Source organism: Sylvia atricapilla, chromosome 1, assembly GCF_009819655.1.
Source record: "Sylvia atricapilla isolate bSylAtr1 chromosome 1, bSylAtr1.pri, whole genome shotgun sequence".
NCBI classification, from domain to species: Eukaryota; Metazoa; Chordata; class Aves; order Passeriformes; family Sylviidae; genus Sylvia; species Sylvia atricapilla.
In genome coordinates, this window is record NC_089140.1 from 121,259,285 (window position 1) to 121,282,608 (window position 23,324).

Consider the following 23,324-nt stretch of genomic DNA (forward strand, 5'->3'; position numbering starts at 1 on the left):
TCACTTCTGGAAAACATTGTATGTCAGCTTACTATAGTAATGCTGGAAGCTTTTCCCAGTATAGAAAGAGAAAATAAATCCTTTGTACCAAATGCATTAAAACTCTATAGATATTTTTTAAGCTTGGTGATACCAACCAAAACTGACAACTTTTTAATCTGTATAACAGACGTCCTATTGTTTTGCTAGACAGAGTAAAAAGAATTCACAGCAATATAAGATACTGATTGTATATTATTTATAGTTTTGTGAAGTGGTGATTTGGTAGATAAAAGTTTTCCATTACTGTAAATAGGATACCCGTTAGTATTTTTTTCATGGGAAGGAAAGCTTTAGCTACGAATTCATACCTGAAAAGGCAGTTTTAAACGTGAATTAGCATTAAAGGAATTAACAGTATTTGGTTTTTTAACTTTTAAGTAACTTCTGGTTGAAGAAAGAAATGAACTATAAATAAATAGCATTAATCCATGCACATATTCACAAAAAGCCTAATCCCATAGAACTATCCTGAAAACTAGCAACTTTAGCAGTGAACTGTAGATTTTAATTTAGCTAAAAGCTCTCATGTTACTTTCACTGATCTAAAAGGCAGCACATATTTCAGGGGCAATTTTAATTTAATTTTCCAATTCTACCCTCACCATGTGAGACAACAAAACATTACATGACACATTTTGAAAACTGTCTGATTACAAAAGTTCAAAAGGATAAAGTGTTGAAGTACTCCATTTGTCAAAGAAAAATCACGATCTTGCAATTCTGATCTCCTCCCATTTAGCGTGGGAGGAAAATCCTGTATTCTGTAAACATAAAACAGTAACATGGTAATGACAAAGAGATAGATTTGGTTTTGTTGTTCTTTTGTTTAATCTCAGTGACCTTTCTCCCACAGAAGAGAAATTGCACAACCTACATTTCAGATGCAGCATATGCAAAGCTTTATTTCATGACACATAACACTTGTTAAAACTGGATAAAAACTCCCTCTTCTCAGTGCTGCCTTAGTGATAACACTCAAGCTTCACAGGTGACTAATAATAAACACAGAATCTACTTGGTCCTCTTTCCTAGCTCATCTGAACATTGAGCCACACCTGCAGTTCACAGCATTGGTATCTTCCCTTAAAATTGCCATCTAATAGCTACATTTAAAAAGAAATCCAACTCCAATCCAGTTCATTACTTGTCAAAAGCCTTCAAAGGTTGACCTTTTTCTACGGGCAACAATCCCTAAAGCCTTTTTTTCTAAAGCTTTAGTCTTTAGAAAAAGCTAGTTTAAAAACAAGCATCCTAGTTTATTTCCAAAGCCACTCAATCTTTAATGAGTTCTTGCTATTTTTCTCTTACTCCTTTTTTTTTGTCTTACTCAGGTGTCGAAATTAGGTTTATACCACAGCTTCAACCTTTCGTTTTTAGGTAGGAATACTGTGCTTCTCCTTGTGCTCTTGTTTACTCTGCAGTAACTGTTGCTCCCTTAAATTACACTGCAGTATTTGAGACCTGAAAAAATTAAACTAGGAATTCAAAACATGGACTGAGAAGTTAACTTTCCTGCCCCACTATGTTCTTTGTCCACTTAATCACATAAACCAACAGATTTAGGCAAGTTTTGGGAGCAACCTTTCAATGGGCAAAGTGAAAAGGAAGTGGTAAAAAACAAAACAGGCACTACTGCAATTTAGGCCCGTGAAACAAAACAGACAGTGATGAAACACAGAAGCAACTGATTTTCCAAGCTTCCTACCATTAATTGAGAAATACCTTTTAGATACTGTGTTCAACATCTGTTTGATATAGCGGCGCAGAGAATACTGATGGTGAATCCTCCTTTCTTCAAGTTCAAAACCAAAAATGAATTTCATGTCTTGTGGAAGCGAGTTTTGATCATTCTGAATGCACGGGCTATTTCACTTTGGAGACCGTCAGAGACTTCTTCATCAGCTTATATATACTCAAATGATGGCAAACCATAACACAGCATGACTCATTGTTTATAGTTAATAAAGAATCTGGAAGTTTTTATGACTAAAACAGCAGTTCAGCTTAGAAGTCACACCTCAAATACAGTGCTACCTTTCTAAATAAAAGAAGTACTATGAGACACTTGAAGTTTTTAAACTTCACCCAGCAGGATATCCTTGAAGTATCCTTGAAAGTATCCTCTTCAAGCCTGTTCAGGAATACCATGCCTTTTTAGTTAGTACCTGTCGCTGAGAACTGTGGATACTTGTAATTCAGAGCAGCCCAAACATATCTTAACACTTCAACTCTATGAAACTCTTCAGAACTATGGAAAAACCCACCACCCACCGCCTTTTATTTTATACATGTAGCTTTGCAACCTATTATCCAAATACTCATTACATAAGTATTCTGCTCACCATATAGTATAGCCATGGCAATGACGATTCTGCATATGAACGCCTCCTCTAAGATGTCATAAATCAACAGAAACACAGGTTTAAAAATTTTCAACTTTGAAATTTATTTAGAACTCAGGGGTTAAGCGTGGTAAGTTTCCAATTGTCTGATAATAGCATACCCATTTAACTATCATGGAAATTGCACTAATTCCCCCTGCCCGCCTCCCCCTTAGAAATCTGGTTCATTTTAACAGCCGGTGGTTTTGCAAATAGTGCACTCTAGGACACTACTGCAATTCCTGAGTGTTCAAAGCTACTGTATAATACATTAAGCTGAAAGAAAAACAACAAAATTATTATTCAGAGCTAAACCAGCTATTTTACCTTACCGCTAAAGTACAGAATCATAAAATGCAACATATTTTAACAAAATTAATGAAATTGTTCTAGAATGCTGAAAAAGGGGAAAAAAGAGAAAAAAAAAAGAGAAAAAAATCCCACAGTTTTAAAAAATTACATCCTTTTTACCTTAGTTTAAACTGAAATATTTTTTAGCCTCAAGACTATTAAATGGCCAGTGAACGAAAGACTCACTCAGACTGATATGTAGTTGTGAGTAAAATATCCATGTTAGTATTCCTTGACCTTTTAGGGTATTCCTAGCGGCTCTAACAACAGCAGCATAACAGGGTATCTCTGGTTTATCATTCTAGTGCTCTTGAAAATGAGTTACTAACAGCACTGAACACAGTGCTTACACATGGAATTTCAGACAATTACCCTACAATGCACTTCAGCTTTACCGTGCAAAGCCAATCTAGTCACAAACATCCCCACATTAAACACATTAAATTGTGCCAAAGTATGTGATGTGAATAAATGTCAGCTAATCTACCAACACACTGACAAACGTCAGCATTGTTTAAGCCCAGAATAAAATTTCACTTGTCAGAACTGACCTCCTCTATGGACAGACTGCATATTCTACGTTACTACTTTTCATCCAAGAAAGTCTCTTCCAAGTTGTTTTTCTTTATGTTGACAAACAGGTTTAGAGGAGAGTTTCAGTCTCCTAAATTAGCTGCGAGTTAAAACGTCAAGAAAGAGGTTGCACCGTCAGTTGGTGGGATTTTTCCATGATAGACCACAATCACTTCTTGATCAAAACAAAGCTGAAGCAGTGGCAGCTGATGGAAATACTAATTACATTGTACTTGCATCATTTCTCATGATGCATTAGTTTTATTCTCATTTACAGATGATTTTAGCAGAAGGGTTCTTCAGGCTGCAGCTGAACAAAAACCACCTTCTTGTCTCAAGTTGTTTGTTTTCTTTATGGAAACTTGTTTTGCCAGCAGAATCTACTAAGAGACAATGTGTTCCACTCTAGTATTATGTCAGTGGCTTGCCAATCCTTTTCCCCTAAAACATTTGTAAAAACACTGGAAATACCTATGAAATTTATAAAACAGCTCCTAAAACATCTGCTTAATGTCCTTTCCTTCGAATATAAAAGACCTCCACATTTCGGGGTCTTTTGCTATTGGTACAAGGAAGAGGTTGAGGAAGAGGTAAAAGGTAGGACAGCTTCTATCTTTTCAGTTGCTATGTTACAAAATTTAAATGACTACTGCTCTGAAGATTAAATACAGACTTAACATAAACGATCAAAACAATGGAAATAAACCATAACTGAAGCCATATAAAATCCTTATCAAGTCAAGTGACAGTATATTAAGAAAAACCATATATGTTATAGAAGATAATATACACAGATTTTAAGTTATTTTCCCCCTTAAAAGTCACTGGCAGTAGGATCAGAGTCTTACTGTACAGACAAGTGACTGAAATATTTGAAATTACTAATGGGGTAATTGAGGTTACAGAAGCAAAATGCTATCAAGTACACCTTTGCACACATCTATACTATGACTTAAATTAAAAGCCTTAAGCATTCTCCTACACACTCCACTTTCAACCTAAATGGAATATCACTGACAGTATACAGAGGCCACTTCTATTCTAGTTAGTGTAACTATGCTACAGGACAGCTATCTTACAAAGGAGATTAAGTTCAGATGTTTAGAAACTTCAAAAATAAGAGAAAGCTAGAAACCCTAAACAGCTACTCAAATGTAACTATAATTATTTTTTAGAGAGTATTAGACTAAACTCCAGTATTTGCTACGGTCATTGTATTAAAAGAAAGTTCTACCACACCTAAAGGATAAGGCATAGCCATCTACTAATTGGCATATTTGTTTATTTGTCTCAGTTTGTGAAAAGGTCCTTATTTGTGTAAGCAGCAAAACAAACTCCAACTGAATGACTGCTATATGCAAAAGAACTGAAGGCAAATGCCTCTGCAGTGAACTTTACAGTTCTCAACAGCACACACGCAACATGCTATCTGAAAAAAGTTACTAACTGAACTACATGTATTAAATACTGAAAAAAGTTTTACACTTTTTATTATAATTTATTTTATTTAACAATCTAAGAAGTTTGCAGCCATCAGAAGTTCCAGTGCAATTTCAGGTGCAATTGGGAATTCAGGAATCTCCGTAGAGCTGTTAGTATAGCGGACCTTGTAGGTGAAATACATGCATACTTTGGATAGGACATGGGATGGGATCTCTCTAAAATTGACCTCATTTGTTTCATTTTCTGCAAACTGACCTGTAGAAAGAAAAAAAAAAAAAAAACAACACAAAAGAACACGAAACCAGAAGTCAAAATCTCCATTCACTGCAAAATAAAACAACTTACCACATTAATACAATGCATTCTAAACAGACCTGCCTAAGTCTCATCTTCCAGGGTATTAAATTCTTCAATGTAAAGCACAATGTGCTACATTCGGAGCCCTCAAGAATATTAAGTTCCCCAGCATTATGAGACGTTTATTTAGTCTGAAACCTATCAATATTGTTCTGAACAACCACACCAGAAATTAAGGTTTACTTCCAATACAGCTGATAGGTGTGTGCTAAGCTCTAAGAGGCATCAATCCAAATTTTTTGCTGTCTTATCAAAAGGAAAAAAAGGGTTTCTAGATGTTTCACGTCTGCATATGCAGGCATATATGTGCATATCAGTAGTCCCTTCTATGACCTAGTAGCTTTGAATTCCTCAGTTTCAGGCAGATTTGACAAGAGGGTTGAAACCTCAAAGATGTATTTACTTGATAAGCTGTGGAAACAGACAGCAGGTACAGGGAAACTTCTTGTACTGGAGGGAAGCCTGCATGCAGTACAAGTTAATCCCTATTAGATACGAAAGAATTTATTCAGAATTCAAATCTCAAAACAAAAGTACATTTGAAATTCGCTTTCTATAGCGCCTATAACCATGAAACCTGGATGATACAAAAGTTAGGATACTATGGTTAGTCCCACAGGACTTATTATTTTTGTCTCTTCCCCTCACATCTTTGGACTTTCAGCTCATTAAACTGAAAGATAAAAAACTACTAACATTAACTCCATGTTTAATGGAGACTAGCAATGTTAAGTTCCCACTGTTTCTGTGGGCATTTCCTTCTAGCTACAAAGCAGAGCTATTTATTAATGTCTACACAGATTTGTGTAGAAATATCTGCATGCACTGGAGCTAATCTGGCTTGAATTTTAGTACAGGAGCAGTTGGAAGCAAAAGAAGAAATGCTAGCATACTGGCCAAGTCACAGCACTGAAACGAAAGACTTCAGTGAAATTATGACCTACTGAACTAGATGGTAACAGTACTTTTCCTTGTGACCCATTTATCTTTTTAGTATTTACACAAAATATTTTTGACTGTTGAGTCCTTTACAGAGTCAGTTTCTAGCCCTCTATGCAGGCTACTTTGCCTTTTATTCCTTCACATTGAATGAATTCAGAGCAGATCTTGTAACTACTCTTCTTAGATATCTGGGAGGCTGACACGGACACAAAACACTGACTACATATTTTCAAATGCAACCATTAAAATGACACTGAGAATTTTAATTGCTCAGCTTGCCCAATATTACTAAATAATTAAAAAATATATTAAACCAATAGATCTCTCCAGTAATCCCCCTCACCAGAATCTAAAAGAGAACATAAGAATTACCATATTCAGCTCCAAGCTTCACATAGCCTACTGGCCAAGCACTCAAGTGGCCAAAGGTAAATTCACAGGATGAGGGTACAGAAGAGAGAAAGCACTTGTGTTAACTTCTCCCTGTTCTCTCCCCCACCCTTTTGGTCTTCAAAAATTAGTTCAGACACTTCTTAAACGAGATATAATCTCATCTATTCAGTAACAAATGAAGTCCTTCCCTCCTGTAAGTTTATCTACCCCCACCTCAATCTTAAACTAACTTTCATCATTAATCTCAGGTATTCCTTGTCACAGGATGTTGTCAACATGTGGCCTCAGCCCTAGGAGGCAGCAAAGCACCACACAGCTGCTTGCTCATTTGCCCCTGCAGTGGGTGGACAAGGGAAGAGGAAAGGAACAGTAAAAGCAAGAAAACTTGTAGGTTGAGAGAAGAGAAGAGAAAGGAAACAAAACAAGTGATGCAATGGTAATCACCACCTCCCATGGGCAGACTGATGACCAGCCAGCTCTTGAGCAAAAGATGGCTCACTCCCCTATTTTACATCTCTCTCTTTTTTACTTTGGAGCAAGACATATGGAATGTAAAATCTCCTTCAGTAGTTCAGGTCATGTGTCTGGCTGTGTTCCATCCTAGCCTCTTGTACACCCTCCTGTCTGGTTATGGAGTGGGGAAAGAGTGAGAAATACAGGAGGCCTGAACAGCGTGCAAACACCTTTGCGACAGCTAAGACAGGTGTGACACTGGCTCTGTTTTAGTCACAAATCTGAAGCTCAGAACCCTGTGACCTGCTGTGAAGAAAATTAACTCCATATGGAATACCAGAAGTTCTGCAACAGATGTGAAAATAAAGAACTATCAGCTCTTGTTAGTTTTGAACTTGGCAGCTCCATGTTTCATATAATACTCTCAAGTTCTCATACCATGGTAAACTAGCAGCAATGTAAGACAGTCTAAGATCCTAACTGCCCAAAAAGCAGAGTCCAATCTTAAGTCTGGTACCACAATACGCCAACAGAGATGGACTGTTCTGCTGGAAACAGAACTAGGCAAGATGTGGAAAAGTTATCATTTTTTTGAACTTTTGCTTACTCCACGATAAAAATTCAAATTGTCCAAAAGTGAGAACAAAGAAGGTAAAGGTACTAGTCTTCTGTACCTACCTGGTCCACTCAACATAGCTTTTATTGTTCCTGATGTTAATGCATGCTCTCTTTTTACAATGAACTCATGGCCATCAGAGGATATTAACTTCACATACATAGCATCTGGGCCCTCACACCCACCGTATGTTTTCTCTTCTCCATCTGTAATGGGAAAAAAGATAACAGTTTCAGAACACAGTATACTGATTCACATTACTAAAAATGCAAGTTGCAGTCTTTTTCTATGACTACGTTTGCAGACTGAAGAACCCAACACAACCAGAAACGAGACAGAAGCATTTTGCATTTCTGAAGATGACTTTTCTGAAGTAACCAGCAATCTGTTTTAAAGTAATTTCGCAAAACTTGGAATTTTTTTATTAACGTCCCTCCATCATCAAATTCTGACATGATTTATAAAATTTACATAGGAATGAAATTTTCCTTTAGACATTCTCAAGTCAATTGAACATGCTACTGCTACCTTCCAGTAAATCTACAGTCGTGTTTATCATACTAATACTTGCTAAAATTTAACTAAACACATATCTGATATTGAGGTGAGGAAAAAATGCTTTCTGAAGCACTGGTAAGAACAAAAGCAGTCAATATTCCTGCACTGAAGAAATATGAAATAAAATTCATCCTCCCTGACCGCCCAACCAGACCCAGAACCATACAGCATCAGTGCATCCCTGTGCTGTGGCCTTTGGCAGAAAGCATGGAAAGTGCCAAAGCACTAAACCCAGAGAGATTTGAAAATTCTTCTCACAGCAGTTTGTGCTTCTGTTTTCCGTCTCCCTTCTGTTTCACTGAATATCTGCTCTTTACTTTGTTTCTCCTGAAGGCTGTATCCTCTTCCTTTTTGTGCCCTCTTTTATTGTATCCTGACAGTGCTACTTTTAAAAGTTGAATTACTGTTGCCAGTACAGCAAATAAAACATTCCCCCAATCAAGTTGCTTTGTGAATTTGAAGTTAAAATTGAATTATTATGTAGTTGTGTACTGCCAGTGCCAAGATGCTATAATACAGTCAGAGAAAGTATAGACAAAATCAGAATCCATCCAATATTGTTTCATTCACCAGTCATTTGTTCATTTCACCAGGCAGAAACAGCAGTTTCAGAAATGTAATCATATCACACACAATGTAATTTATCAGAAATCAGTCTGTATTATGATCTCTGAGCCAAAATTCAACAGGCTGACTTCAGTTAACAAACAAATAAAGAATTATTTTAAAAAGTACACAGTGAAATTTTCTTGGCCACTATACAAAGTTTAATGCTATAAAAGCCTAAAGGCATTCCTACTTTAGCATGTACATTTTCAGGACTATGCATGTTAAGCAAGTGATTTTTTTTTTATTAGTATAGATACACTCTGAACAAGTCTTCCAATAAACGAACAGTCACTTGAGAAAATTCTCCTACAAAACATTTGTAGGAAGTTTGAGGCTACAAGAAAAAGCCACAAGTTCAACATTAAAGTCTTAGAATCCACCTCCTCTACCAAAATGAGAGAGAAAATCCTTCAAATCATACAAAAATAAGAAACACTCTAAGGTTGTGAACTTACCCATTCTCTTCTTATTAAAAAAAAAAAGTTTCTTTTCAACTGCAGATTTTGCAACAGGAGCGTCTGAGAAAACACAAGTGGCAATATTTTGAGTCAGCAGTACAATTTTTAAACTCCTCTTTACTTTTAGTCCTCCCAAAAGAATATGATGATAGACAACATGCAGTGTTGATGAGCAGTATGTTCTGAAAACAGGAAACCCATGAAGTTCATCCACGGGAAATGCAAACCCTTGACCTTAGCACCTTCAGTAGCGTCTGGAGGCCAACCTGCTGGAGAGCAGCTCTGCACAAATAGACCTGGGGGTGCTGGTGGGCAAACTGAACACGAGCCAGCAGCGTGCCCATGCAGCAAAGAGGGCCAGCAGCACCCTGGACTTTATTTAAGAGCATTGCCAGAAGGTTGAGGCAGGTGATCCTGCCCCTCCACTGGGCACTGCTGGGACACTTCTGGAGTGCTGGGTTCAGTATGACAGACCAAAGCGAATCCTGCAAAAGGTCACAGAGATGACCCAGGGATTGAAGCACCTGTACAAGGACAGGGTGAGAGAACTGGGGTTGTTTAGGCCAGAGAAGAGAAGACTCAGGGATCAGTCTAATCATTATGCACTAAATACCTGGCCTTCAACCTGCCCTTCACAGGAGACTGACAGTTCCCAGTATCACCACCAATATCACCCAGATAATCTACTTCAGACACATAATGTAGGTATAGTTAACCAGGAGCTTCCATAGTTTATATGCTGATATCCAGCTTGCTGCATGTGTATTTCTCCATGGAAAGGAAATTGAAGAGTTAAGAAACGGAAGTACTTATTTGCAAAACAAATCTGCTATGTTCAGACACAACTTTTATTTCTTTACCCCTAACTACATCTCTGCTGTCTAAAAGAAAACTTTGGAAGAGAAATTCTACCCACCCACCTGCTGTCCTAAAATTCCTTTCATATCAACAACCACTCTGCAAACATTAACCCAGTACAAACCAATGATACTGCTGTGTGCCCAGAGAGTCAGGAAAAAAGCACCAATGATTCTAGGTGGTCTCCCAGATGATATTCAGGGTTGAGGGCAGTAAAGAGATCAGAACTGAGACCATGCCCCATGTTTGCTCCCTCCTATGTTTCTGGTAAAAGCTTAGCAAAAAATGTAAGCAAGCTGAGGAAGCTGCACGATTTGGAAGAATACAACAGACCTCTTTGCTATTGCTGATCACTTCACTTCTGCACAGCACTTCGTTGCTGGTTTATTCCATCTATCTTTTTTTTGCATCTAGCTTTTTTATAGCTACAAATACAAAATAGTCCAAATGTTTCCTCAAGCTTTCATCAGAAGGCACTTTGTTATGTACACCTAATGAAACTATGCACAAATAACCAATACTTTTTAGTTGTCAAAAGAGAAATGAGCAACAATAATCCTCCACTTACATTGCTGCGTCCTTTGAAAATTATCCTGACTTTACAGAATTATCTCTAAAAAATATTTTCCTTACCACTGGTATAAGGAACATCTTAACCTGTACTCTTGCAGATGAAGTTCCTGAATATAAGGCACATTGAAGAATGTTCTTTGAGAGTTAGTTTGTGTATGCTAAAAGAGAGATTCCCTAAAATGGAGTGCTGAATGCCTGCATCGCTTTCAGTAACTCCAGGAACTCATCTAAGGAAATTACGTATGGGTGCTGGGACAGTTAGGGCCCAAAACTGATGGGATCTTTCACCCTATTTCAACAGGTTTTGTAAATGGAAATCAGTCATCTTATTGAAGAGTATCTGTTGCTCAGGAACTGAATAAATACCTCACATTATTACTTCTACTTTGCAGAAGAGGATCACTTATACTACCTCTTTTTCTAACCACAAAACCATTTGCTACATTCCAAAAGAGTACTGAAACCACCTATGATTTATAATACTCGGGAAAAGGAAAAAAAAAGAACAACACAGAAGTGATACCACTCTTGGGAAGTGTTGGTGATAATAAAATGTGCCTTGGTTTACAATACAAATTATGCCATTAAACACAGGAATAGAGGTAGTTAGTGGGAATGCAGATATATTAAGAACTTGCAAGGTAAAAGAATAACTAGAGGAAGCTAATACATTGAAAGATTGAAAATGGAGAACTGAAGAAGTCCACACAAAAAAAGTTACATGTCAAAAAATACACAAAGAGCATTTTAATAAATCAAATGTGCTAACATATGATTAGAGAGGAAAAAGACAGTAACTAACAAAGACGAAAAAAATTATCAGACTCATTGGTCTGAATACTATTTACTAAATAGTAAAGCAGGATAAAAGTGTAGTAAGCCTTTACAGTTTTAGGGCATGCTGAACTAATCTTTATTAGTGTTTTTAAAATTATTATTAGTATCTTAAAAATTAATCAGTCCTTTTCTTTGGAAAAAAGGAAATTCGAGCAAGATGCAATCTGGGCTCAGTATATCATCTGGGGTTAAATAAATGTGATGAGAGGTAATCTTAAAATGAGAAAGAACCTTTCTACAAGACTACAAGAATACAGCACGGTGTTGCAAACATAGAATAACTGGACTAGAAAAGAACTAACAGTTCCTCCAAAAAATATGTCGAATTTTTTAAAATAATGCTGCCAGAAAAGAACAGGCAGATTTGGATGGAACAGAAGTGGAAAGGATGGCAACAAAAGTGGGACAAAATGTAACAGAGACAAGTGACCAATCTTGAAAAACAGTGTACTAGAAGCCACATGAAATTAAGTCATATGAAATCAAGACTCCTGCATACTCCAATACAATCTTCTTTCATGTCGTCAGGGCTTGTTATTTGGGGCTATAGTCATTCTGTGGTCAACTAGAAACTGATGCAGCTCTGTGAGGGGCAAAAAGAAAAAATAAGGGAGGGACAAAGAGGCAAATGCACATTGAGGACTCCTTTTCAATAAAGATGGGGAATATGAGCAATGCAGCACATGAGCAACAGCTTCTCTGGAATACCACACACAATTCTGAATTCCTTTTTTCAAGAAAAAGAAGTTTGAATTACAAGAACTACAGAGAGCACCTACTGATATGACCAAAAAACCTGTTCCTAAAAGAAAAATTAATCTTCCTTATTCAGCTTAGCAAAACTGGAAAGAGGATAAATACAAAAATTCATTAAAAGGATAAACATCATGGGAAAACTATGCCAACATAATACCTTAGTTTAAGTTCAACTAATGAACATAAACAACAAAAATAATAAAATTTATAGTGCTATTCCAGAATCCAAATTTGGTTTTGGATATGGAAAATCCCAAACATCTTATTGCTAAAAGTAAAAGATGCAGAAAAGCCAACCTGCTTTTAAGAAAAAGACATAATATGTTCCAATATGTGATGCATTTGACACGGTAGAAAGGGACACACTGAGTTTCACTCACTTTCCACTCTGATGCAATGATGTATCATTAAAAAAAAAAAATTATAAATACTATTAGCAGTATTAGTCCTGACAAAATAGCCAGAGAGCCAATGCAACAAATGAGGAGAAAAGAAAAACAAGAAACTCATGAACCCTGAAAAACCTAAAAACACCAGTAATGGCTCCTCTTCTGGATCAAGAAGTGTTCAGTCTGTCCTGACATTGTATGAAGATCAGAAAATTTTCAAAGCCAGAAAAAAATACACACAGAAAAGAAATCAAAAGAACACAGAAATACCTCCCACAAATTCTCACTTTTGCATATAGGGAGTACAAAAGGAACATGGAGGGAAATTTTCTGTGTCTTTTTTCTAGTTGACAATGGCATTGCCTTAGGTTTTAAATAACAGGTCAAAGAGAGTTAAGTAACCTTGTATGTCGTCTTCTAAGAAATTACTTCTCTCAGTGTAATGTTTATTTCAAAACATATATTTTCCTTTTGTATAATGAAGGCAGCATAAACAACAAAACAACAGGAAGAAAGAGACAGATTTCTGAACATGCTTGTTAACTAGTGACATTTTAATTACTTTTCCACATTTTATAGTTGCCCTGTTGACTTCACCAAGACTACACCAATGCAGCAGTCAGGATAAGAACAATCCAAGTTTTGTTAACATGTACTTTTTATATATTTTTGACTTGACTATTTCAGGCTTCTGCAAAGAACCACTAATTTATATTGAAGTACATTCACAGTTCCATTTGCCCTTCAAGAATCTTATGTGGCATTACCATAAGGTAGCTCAGCTCCCTGACTCAAATCTCAAGAAAGTACATACATTAGGTATTACTGTTCTCCTGCTTTGCCTCCTTAAAAAAAACAAACAAAAAACCAACAAACAAACCCCAACCCCTCCCACATTTATTAAGAGAAAGTTTACATAAAAGGGATGTATCACTTTTTAATCAGAAGGAGAGTACAGTACAACTAAACCAAGCCTATCTGGCACAGAAACTTTCCAACCAGTCTAAAAAGGGCTTCCAGCTGCAGAAAACATAGAATTGTCAATAGATACTAGAGAACTGAAAATTGCCACAAGCTGCCAGAATATTTACACCTACAAGGTACAATATTGTGAAATATCACAAACCTTTAAACTGGGGCAATTACGTCACACAAGACAAATGTTCTTGTTACCCTACTTCAACATCTCCTTACACCTCGAAAAAGAAATAGGATAGTGTAGTGAGTTTAGTCTGATCTCTTTCCTGCTTCTCTTGACCATCAAATGCAAGAACAAAACTGAAGCATATTCACAACCATTCCGGCTCCCTCTCAAAGCTGCGTGCTCATCTCCCAAGATAGCCAGAATTTCCAGAATACCATTGCTTTGTATGCCAATGAGTGGAATAGGCTTGAAGGGCATACACTAACTAATGCAGCTGAACCCACTGGAGCACTGCACAGCTTCCAGAATCTCACTGCTCTGCTCTCATCAGCACAAGAACACTGAATCTGTGCAAACATTTCAAGTATTCAGATTCTTTGATCCCACAGGAAAATCCTTTAAAAACTCAGCTTCTGGTTTGAAGAAATTCAAATGCCTTCCAACTTATTAGCTGCACGACACACACACACACAGGACTTTTTGTATGCTTCAGCTGCTGACATTTGTATCCTACACTGTCCATTTCTGGAAAACAAGTGGCAAATAAGCCTTCACCAATTCCTGTTTGTTTAAAAGCCAAATGTGACACTTTTTGGTGTCATTTATATATCCATAAGAGTTCATCAATTACCAAAAGCTGCAGTGTATTGCAACTGCAGCCTCCTACTGCTCAATCCTAAATTCTACCCTATCCTGTATAATAACTTGTTGAAAAACACCGCTCTTCAGTTTAGTATTCATTGCTCAGCACACATCAAAAATAATCAGGACAATAACAATTAAGGGACTGAAGCATATTTAGAAAAAACATGAGGAGAAACTGGTACAGCATGATTTCCAAATCAACTGATTCTTCACTCCAATGCTCTCAGGCTCTAAAATTCAAATTTTCTGGGACACACTGGAATGTGACAGGAAGGCACACTACACGTGAATGCTAGTTGAGATAAACAGGAGATAGCATGGGTACATAGGGCAGGATAGCATGTACAAAGTACCAAAGATCTTAGTTAAGATTTCTCTTCTTGCCTAAGGAAACTTTCTGTTTCAGTAATTCCTCAGAAAGTTTCACGGAAAAAACCCTCAAAAACATGGACAAGGGAGTGGTACTGTTTTCTCACAAAGAATACTTCCAAACTGTGCTGTACAGCTCTTGCCAGGGCAAAAGAGGCTGATAGCATACTGCAAAATTTTACAGGGCATGGATTTCTGCCCTTTTGTCATAGGCATTCACCAAAAACTGCTGTTATGCAAACTACCCAACAATGAAGCTAACTAAATCCTGAACATTTCTAGGTGCTAAGAGACTTGTCAAAACACACCAAAATTCCTTAAAGCAATCTGATAAACCCCATACTTTCACGACATAACTTAAGGATTTCTTGATGCATACACGAGAATTGTAAAAACACAGTAAAACACCTGAAGCTGAGTATTCTTGAGGGCGACACTCATTTGTCTCCCTACAACAATATTAACACAATTAAAAATATTAAAATTCTTTACATTAAGACTGTAAAATTATCTAAATCTATTCCTCATCTAGTACAAAAAAGAAAAAGAAAAAGAAAAAGAAAAAGAAAAAGAAAAAGAAAAAGAAAAAGAAAAAGAAAAAGAAAAAGATCTCAAATGGCATTTCTCTGACACAAGAAAAAAAATTAAATACTGAAGTGCTAAAAGTTTCTAAAAATTATCTTAAAGCTCCCAGTGGAAACGTCAGCAAAAATTTTACTGACGTAAATATATTTTTGATATAACTTAAGCTCATTAAAAGGCTGATCTCAAGGCATAAGGTGTATGCCACCTGTGCAATGTACTACAGGAAAACTAACAAACACTTCCCCTTCAAAGTAACTCCTCAGTTAATTGAACGCTCCCCCAACAATTATTTGTTATTAACTTATTACAGCAAAAGAAGAAAATTGGGAGCATGTAGGGGACTACTCAGAAATAAGTACACAACTGATTCTTACCCTAAAGATCTCTCTCGTGCCTGTTTATCTGTTTTTCTGGTTTGCTTCCAAAAGTCATCAAAGCCAAGTAAACAAATGGCCTGTGACTATCTAGGTCTCCTCAGAACGCAAAGCTTAACTTACAACCCACAGTACCGAACACATTTACAGATATTTAATAAAAGTTACCTGGTGGAAGACCAAATAGGCTGTCAAAGTAAACTGCCAGCAGCATTATCACCTTTTCACACACAAATGTGAAGCCTTCAATACCGTACCAATGCTCAGGTTACCGTGTATTAAAGCAGAAGCTCTCTCTGAGGAACACGCGGCTCTCAAAAGCTCCTATCTGTTGCTACACGTAGGGGTATCACCCTTTTCTTCGCTTTGCTTACACTCGCCGCCCATTACAGCCAAACCACTTTAACCAGCACTTCTCACCTTGGCAAAACAACCCCTGGGGGCGCATCTTAAATTCTTTCGGCCTTAACTTTCCCCCACCGCCTACGGCTTAGCGTAGGAAAAGGGCGAACGTCACTTAGGGCAGGAGTTTGGGAGCGATGCTCAAATCCAGCACAGCTCCAGAGAGCCCCTTTTCCGGCGGCGCCGGCATTCCAGAGAGAGCGTTTTGGGGCAGGAACGCGCTTTTCGCCACCACCTCGGTGGGAGGACTCCGGCCCGGCACCGCGGCCTGCGCACCTCGACGGCCCCCGGCGCCGCTCCGGCCCCTCCGCCCGGCCCCCGTTCTACCCGCCCCCCCTCCCGCCAGGCGCGGGGCGAGGCCCGCTGCCCTTCGCGGGGCCGGCCGCGGGGGCTCCCCGCTCCCCGCCCGACGGGGCGCCCCGCCCCCGGCCCTTCCCTCGCGGCCCCGGCGGGGTCTCGCTCCCGCGGCCGCCCCTCACCCGTGGGCGCCGCTCCCTCCGCCCCGCTCGCAGGGCCGCGGTGTCGGCCCAGCTGCCTCCGAGCGCTTCCGCCCGGGTCACGGGCCGCTTCCGGCCCCCCCCGCCCGCGGCCCGTGCGGCGCCCGTGCTCCCGGCATACCGCGCGCCCGCAACGGTGCATGCTGGGGCGCGTAGTTCTGGGGGGCATGTGCAGGCCCGCCATGTCAGGGTTTGGGGGTGTCGGCCGAGAGCCGCTGAACATAAGCGGGCGCATGCCCGGCTGGCCAGAAGGGCCTGTTATGGCCTGGCTTGTATGCAGAGTAGTGTGGCCAGCAGGAACAGGGCAGTGATGTGCTTAGCACTGATGAGGTCGCACCTCGAGTCTTGTGTTCAGTTCTGGGCCTCTCAGTGCACATTGAGGTGCTGGAGGCTATCCAGAGGAGGGTAACGAAACTGGGTAAAGGTTCTGGCGCACGAGTCTTATGAGGAGCACGTGAAGTAGCTGGGGTAATTTAGCCTAGAGAACTGAGCTCTAAACTAACTTTATGGCTCTCTACAACTATCCGAAACTGAAGAGATTAATAGGTGAGATCAGCCTCTTATCCCCGGCGGCTGGTCAGAGGACACGAGGCAATGGCCTCAAGCCGTGCCACGGGAGGTTCAGGTTGGGCACCAGGAGGAGTTTCTTTACAGAAAGTGTTGGACTTTGGAATGGGCTGCCCAGAGAGGTGGTGGAGACACCATCTCTGGGGACTGTTTAAGGGATGATTTGATGTGGCCACGGTCTAGCTGGCGTGGTGGTGTTGGTTGGACTCGTTGGCCTCAGAGATGTTTTCCAGCCCGGACGATTCTGGGATTCTGCGGTTGAGCGGAGATGCTGACGGGGGCGCCGCGGAGCCGGCCGGAGCCTTCCCGCGGGCGGAACCAAAGCGCGGCGCGGCGGCGGCGCGGCGGCGGCTGTCGGTGTGGCACCGCCCGCCGTGTCCCCGGTGCGGCCGCGGCCCCGCCATGCTGCCGCTGCTGCTGCTCCGGGCCGCCGCCCCCGCCGCCTGCCGCCGCGCCTCCGCCTCCTCATGGCTGCGGGGCGCCGCGCACCCCGCCTGCCGCCACCGGGCCGCGCTGGCCGCGGGGCCCCAACAGGTTCTGTGTGCGGGCTGCGGGGACTGTGTGCGGGAGCGGCGGGGAAAGGGCGGCGGCCCCGGGATTCGCGGTTTTGCCATTAGGGGATTTTGGGGAGGAAAGGGAGGTGTTCCTCGGGGTGTACCTCCTCTGTCACGCTCAGGTGAGACGCTACCTGGAGTGCTTTGTCCAGCTCTGGGGCACCATTGACCTGCTGGAGCGAGTCCAGAGGAGGCCACCAAAATAAATGGATGCATGCAGCACTTCTCCTATGATGAAAGATTGGAGGAATTTGGTTTGTTCAGCCTGGAGAAGAGAAGGCTTCGGGATGACCTAATTGTGGTCTTCCAGTACATGAAGGGAGCCTACAAGAAAGTAATTTAGGAAGAAGGGACTTTTTACTCGGGCATGAAGTGCCAGGACAGTGGGGAATGGATTAAAACTGAGAGTAGGTTTAGCTAATCTAAAGGAAGCTATTTATTTTATAATCTTAAGATACTAGGGAGAGAAAAAACTGTGAGGACGATGAGGTGCTGGAATAGGTTCCCCTGAGAAGCTGTGGATGCACCAGCCCTTAAGGTGTTCAGGGTTGGATGGAAGTTAGAGCAGAATGGTATAGTGGAAGGTGTCCCTACACCAACAGGGCTGGGTGATCTTTAGGGCTCAGTTCAACCCAGGCCATTTTATTATTCTGTTGTCAAACGGAGACGTGATGAGCACGGGTGCTACAACTGTCTCCCTGTAAAGCTGTGTGTAAATCGATTACTGTCTCAATTACCAGTAATGGGGCTGCAAATATTTAATGCTAATTTGGGATATTTACAGGGAAATGTATTAAAACAGTCAGGCAGCATATTAGTTGGGAGTTTTTGGCATGCTTTGGAGTGTAACCTGACTTAATCCCTAGTTTGGAGTGCTGGGAGTGGGTTCAGGGCAGGGAGAAACATTGTGTGTACACATACATATATAGACGTGGATGTGGGTATGGATGGATAGGTAGATATAAGAGGTAGTACTGATGTTTCTTAGCCCTGTACTGTTTTCATCTTTCAGGTTGCATCTTTTCAAGGAGTGGCTGTTCGCAGCCTCGGCACGTCCTCTCCTCATGATCACCCAGAACATGGAAGATTAGTTTATAAAGGAAATTTGGCAAAGGCAGTGTTGGGTATGTGACTTGAAGTGATTTATATTGCCTTTTTTTGTTGTTTTAACAGTATTTAGTAACTTTAAAATGGAACATTAAAAGCAAGTGTTCTCCTTTCCAAGTTTGCCAAAATCTGGATTCCATGTACATCAAAGCAAACAAACAAACAAAAAAAGGTGATAGTGGTCGTGCTTGGTTTCTGCTTCTCTGCTTGGGTGTGCAGGGAGCTCTGTTCATCTCTGTAACCCTTCAGCCTTCTTTGGCTTCCCTTGCAGCTCTTGGGGTGACTTAATCCAAGCCATTAAGCAACAAAGATGAGCTATAACTGCTCTTTACATCCTGTGTGCTTGGAAGTGTTCCTGAAATACTTCCCAGGCAGGCAGGTATGATGAAACGCTCCATCTGTAATGAGACTTCACAATTCGTTCTTTGGCCAGTTAATATTACAAAGACCTAATGAAAAGTAAAGCCATTGGATCTTTTCTGGTACACATCTTTGAAATGTGTCCTAACATATTTATTTGTCTCAGCATCTTGGGCTCCTGATTTTCTTGGTGATTTAAGGACTGTGTGTGGTCCCACAGCACTGGCTGCTGTCTTTCAAGCCACATGCAAAATGGGTGGGGAGTACTTGTTAAAATTTAGTAATACACAAATAAAATTTGTGCATGGTGGCCAAGCTGGCTTCTTTGTAATACACACTGAATGTCAACATCAGTTGTTGATGAAGAAAGAAATTCCATGTTTGCTATCTCTTCAATGAGCACATTACATGTGTCCACAAATGGAGTCCAGTCTCATTAGAAATCAGTTTTTCTGTCTGCGAAGTAAAAACTTCATATGTGTGCATAACAGCTAATAGCTGACTGCATCACAGAAATAGAGCCAGCTTTGATAGACCCAGCATGAAGCTACAAACAAATCAGAACAGAGGCAACGAGACAGGGATGGGCTTTCAACGATTTCTCCATGAGCTTAAAAAAATCAGGGAAAGGGGTTTTCAGTAACTTCATCAGTTCAAGTAATGGCATTGTTATGTGGTAGAAAAACAGATGTAATTCTAGAGAAAATCTTGCTCATAAGTGTTAACCTTCCTTTTATTTGATTCCTTTTATGTAGGGGTGAAGTTTTTCTCTTACTCCACCAGCATATTCAACCTGTTCATGATGCCCTACATCATGCTCAAGAGTGGTATTGGAGTGGAAAGCCTGCTTGTGCAAGCTGCCTTTTATGGGTTGATTGGGATTTTTACGTTTGTAACTCCGGTTACTTTGCATATCCTTACAAAAGGTTACGTGATCCGGCTCTATTACAAGGATGAAGCGGACACCTACACAGCCATTACCTACAATGCCATCTTGGCAGAAAAAGTGACTGTTTTCCATCAGAAAGATGTAAAGATTCCAGACATCACCAAGATGTTTACAACATTCTACGCTAAAACAAAATCAATGCTTGTTAATCCTACGCTTTTCCCAAATCCTCAGGATTATAACCATCTCATGGGCTATGACAAATCCTCATTTTTTAAATTTGAGGATTTAGAGGAGGTTAAGGAAGCTGATGAAAGGAAATAATTTGAAGATAATGTCAGCATCATTGTCTATAATGCAGTACTATATATGTGAAAGAATGTAAAAATCTATTACACTCACTTAAGTATCAGGTACCTGGAGTTTTCTGTATGCATTTAGGAATGTATAAAAAAAGACACTTTTTTAAAAATACTGCAAACAGTGTGAGGATTTCTTTAGAGTTAATGACATAAAATACAGTAAAAAAAGGAGATCCTTAGCCCTGTCTTTTGCTTGTTTGTTCTTGGTTTGATTTTTGCCGTTAGCTCTCCAGAGAACTGTAAAACATATGACCTGTGTGGCAGTCTCACCATCTCCATGTCAAATGACGCCATTCGTGATAGACAAATTATCAACACTCATTACTTATCAAGTATGTAAAGATATTACGCCTTAAATATTAATTGTGATTTATCTAAAAATACCAGGCTTTTTATCACTGCTGGTGATGGTATAAAGGAAGTGAACGTGGCTTTCCCTCTCCTTTGTGAGACCATTGGTAGCCAGGAGGAGTCTCTGGATAGCAGGCAGGTATTCCTGTGAATTCCTGCTCCTACCTCCTCCCGGAGGAGGCAAGAACATGGGGAGAATGGCAGTGTATATAGAGAGCGGTAAGTTTTAGCTACTCAAAGCTACTCTCAGGTTTCTTAAACTGAAGCCCACTCCAAGCAACCCTGTCTGCAGAGGTGAGAGCAAGAAGCCTCTCTTCTTTGGCATGGGAAAGCACTGTGGCATCAGATTTGCTCTGTGAGGATCCCACTGACAAGAGGTGCTGTATTTGAATTGATAAAGGTAATTCTAACAGCTAGTGGTTAAAATGCATTCTGTCAGCATTTTTGTATGGTGGGGAAGCACTTATGCCTTTAAGGAACACACCTCTTGATTTTCAGCACTGTGAAGGAAGCCGCCTTTCACTCAACTAAAAAGGGGATCTGGTCTTTGTGGTATTAGACTGATCCTTCTCCCTTGAATGTGTAGAGGTTGGATTTAAATTTTTTAGCCCAAGACATTTAAACTGACAGATACATGTTTTTAAAGAATGAAGGGCCTAAATATTTTGAGACATAAAAATTACCAAATTGGAAAAAAACCCAAAATTAAAATTAATCCTTTGGTGTTATCAGTGCCCTTTATAATGAGAAAATCTGTCGTAAATGACTTACAAACTGTCTTATTTGCAAGGCAGTGCCAACAGTGAAGGCTAACAGCTCCAGCAGTGTTTTCAGGACCAACCAATCCCTTGTCCATAGCAGCTGAACGTATCTTACCCTGGTCCCAGTTTCACTCAATCTGATATGAAGTGTGGGAATGTATCAGTGTGTACCAGTGATGGTGTGGCCAGCAGGACCAAGGGCAGTGACTGCCCCCCTTTACTCGGCACTGGTGAGGCCACACCTCCTGTGGAACTGTGTTCAGTTCGGGGTTCTTTAATTGAAGGAGGACATTGAGGTGCTGGAGCATGTCCAGGGAAGAGCAGTGAAGATGGTGAAGGGTCTAGAGGGTAAGTCCTGCGAGGAGCAGCTGAAGGAGCTCAGATTGTTCAGGCTGGAGAAAAGGAGGTTCGGGACCTTATCTGAGAGGAGGTTGCAGCCAGATGGGGGTCGCTGATCTTGCAGGCAGCCAGTGACAGGATGAGAGGAAATGAACCTCAAGCTGTGCCAGGGGAGGTTCAGGTTGGACATCAGGTGGAGTTTCTTCATAGAAAGGGTGATTAGACCTTGGAACAGGCTGTCCAGGGAAGTGGTGGGGTCACTGTCCCTGGAGGTGTTCAAGGGACGTGGCACTCAGTGCCCTGGTCTAGTTGACACCATGGTGTTTGGGCGTAGGTTGGACCCAGTGATTCCAGAGGTCTTTTCTAACCTAGTTAATTCTGTGATTCTGTATGAAATTACTGAAGCCTCCTTCTTAGGCACATTCTTCCTATCCCATTCCAGCCTTAAAAGCTTCCACAAAAGGTCATAGATGACTGTTTTTTTTTTTCTTTTCCCTTTGAAGAACAGTCAGGCTATGTTGAAATGTTTCTTTCCAGTCTTTGACTACATGCTATTTTCTCGCTAGTGACCCTCTCTCAAGTTTTTGGCTTTGTCCACATTATTATTCATTAGTCCTTATCTGTTTTTAATTATAAAGTACAAAGCTCCTTGTCATTCTTTAAAATTATTTTTAAAATTATATTATCCCACAACCCTCATCCTTTTCTTGCAAATGTAAAAATTTTTGATGAGAAAATTATCCCTTTTTGATACTTCAAAGAGAAATCTTTAAAGCTCTGAGGTACTTCACACTCTTAACCACACTCTGTACAATTAAAAGGTGACTAATTTGACTGGAGCTTGCTTTATTACAAGCCGAAGTCATCATGTTGGCAAAGATGAAGAAAATATGTAAATTTTTTGCATGGTACCATGAGAGCTCAATTTAGGTGATGAAAACTTCATGGAAATCTCTTTGTGCTGTAAGAATTAAGAGCAGACATGTGAATTATTACAACTGCTCAGTATAACTTAATAGGGTGGAAACTTGGTAAACTGCTGTAATTTGGTTGCTCTGGAGTTATGCGGCCATACCACAAATTTCTTCATGCCTCATACCGTGGATTTCTTCATTCCCCCATGTGCAGCATAGCCTGGGCAGCCTGCATGAGAAATGGAACAAGTGTGCTTAGCTATGGGTTGGATCCACTATAATAAGATTATCCTAGAGCTACACAGACCTCAGCAAGCAGCTATTTTAAGCAGGGAATAACAGAGACCAAGAGCAAGCAGCCACAAAACATGTCCAGCTGTCTCCCTTTCTAGAATTCCAGGGTGGAGAGTGTTGCTGTGGTGTGCCTACTGTCAGGTAGGACACATCCCTTTCTTACCCCTTCATCCTCTGCTTTCTCTTCTTTTGGACAATTTTAATAGTTTGATGGATCCTTT

General features: G+C 40.3%; 2 protein-coding genes across 2 annotated transcripts; one reads left to right on the forward strand and one right to left on the reverse strand.

Moving 5' to 3' along the window:
• Positions 1-4,824: 4,824 nt before the first annotated feature.
• On the reverse strand, positions 4,825-16,724 carry ELOC (elongin C). Its single transcript, XM_066332413.1, is given in 6 exon segments — positions 4,825-5,045; positions 7,614-7,757; positions 9,174-9,198; positions 9,201-9,236; positions 16,588-16,686; positions 16,689-16,724. Coding segments are annotated over 6 exon segments (531 nt in total). The 3' UTR covers positions 4,825-4,854.
• Positions 16,725-17,155: 431 nt separating this feature from the next.
• TMEM70 (transmembrane protein 70) lies at positions 17,156-20,623 on the forward strand. The gene is made up of 3 exons (XM_066332402.1): positions 17,156-17,706; positions 18,739-18,850; positions 19,949-20,623. Exons 1-3 carry the CDS (start codon positions 17,395-17,397, stop codon positions 20,404-20,406), a joined length of 882 nt encoding a protein of 293 aa, XP_066188499.1. The 5' UTR covers positions 17,156-17,394; the 3' UTR covers positions 20,407-20,623.
• The last annotated feature ends 2,701 nt before the right edge of the window (positions 20,624-23,324 follow it).

What these genes read in the sequence shown, in the direction of transcription:
- TMEM70 (XM_066332402.1), top strand. Translation starts at nt 17,395, where the DNA reads ATGTTTTCCAGCCCGGACGATTCTGGGATTCTGCGGTTGAGCGGAGAT. An exon ending in TGGCCGCGGGGCCCCAACAG is followed by an intron (nt 17,707 to 18,738) that starts GTTCTGTGTGCG and finishes TTCATCTTTCAG; the next exon opens with GTTGCATCTTTTCAAGGAGT. An exon ending in TTTGGCAAAGGCAGTGTTGG is followed by an intron (nt 18,851 to 19,948) that starts GTATGTGACTTG and finishes CCTTTTATGTAG; the next exon opens with GGGTGAAGTTTTTCTCTTAC.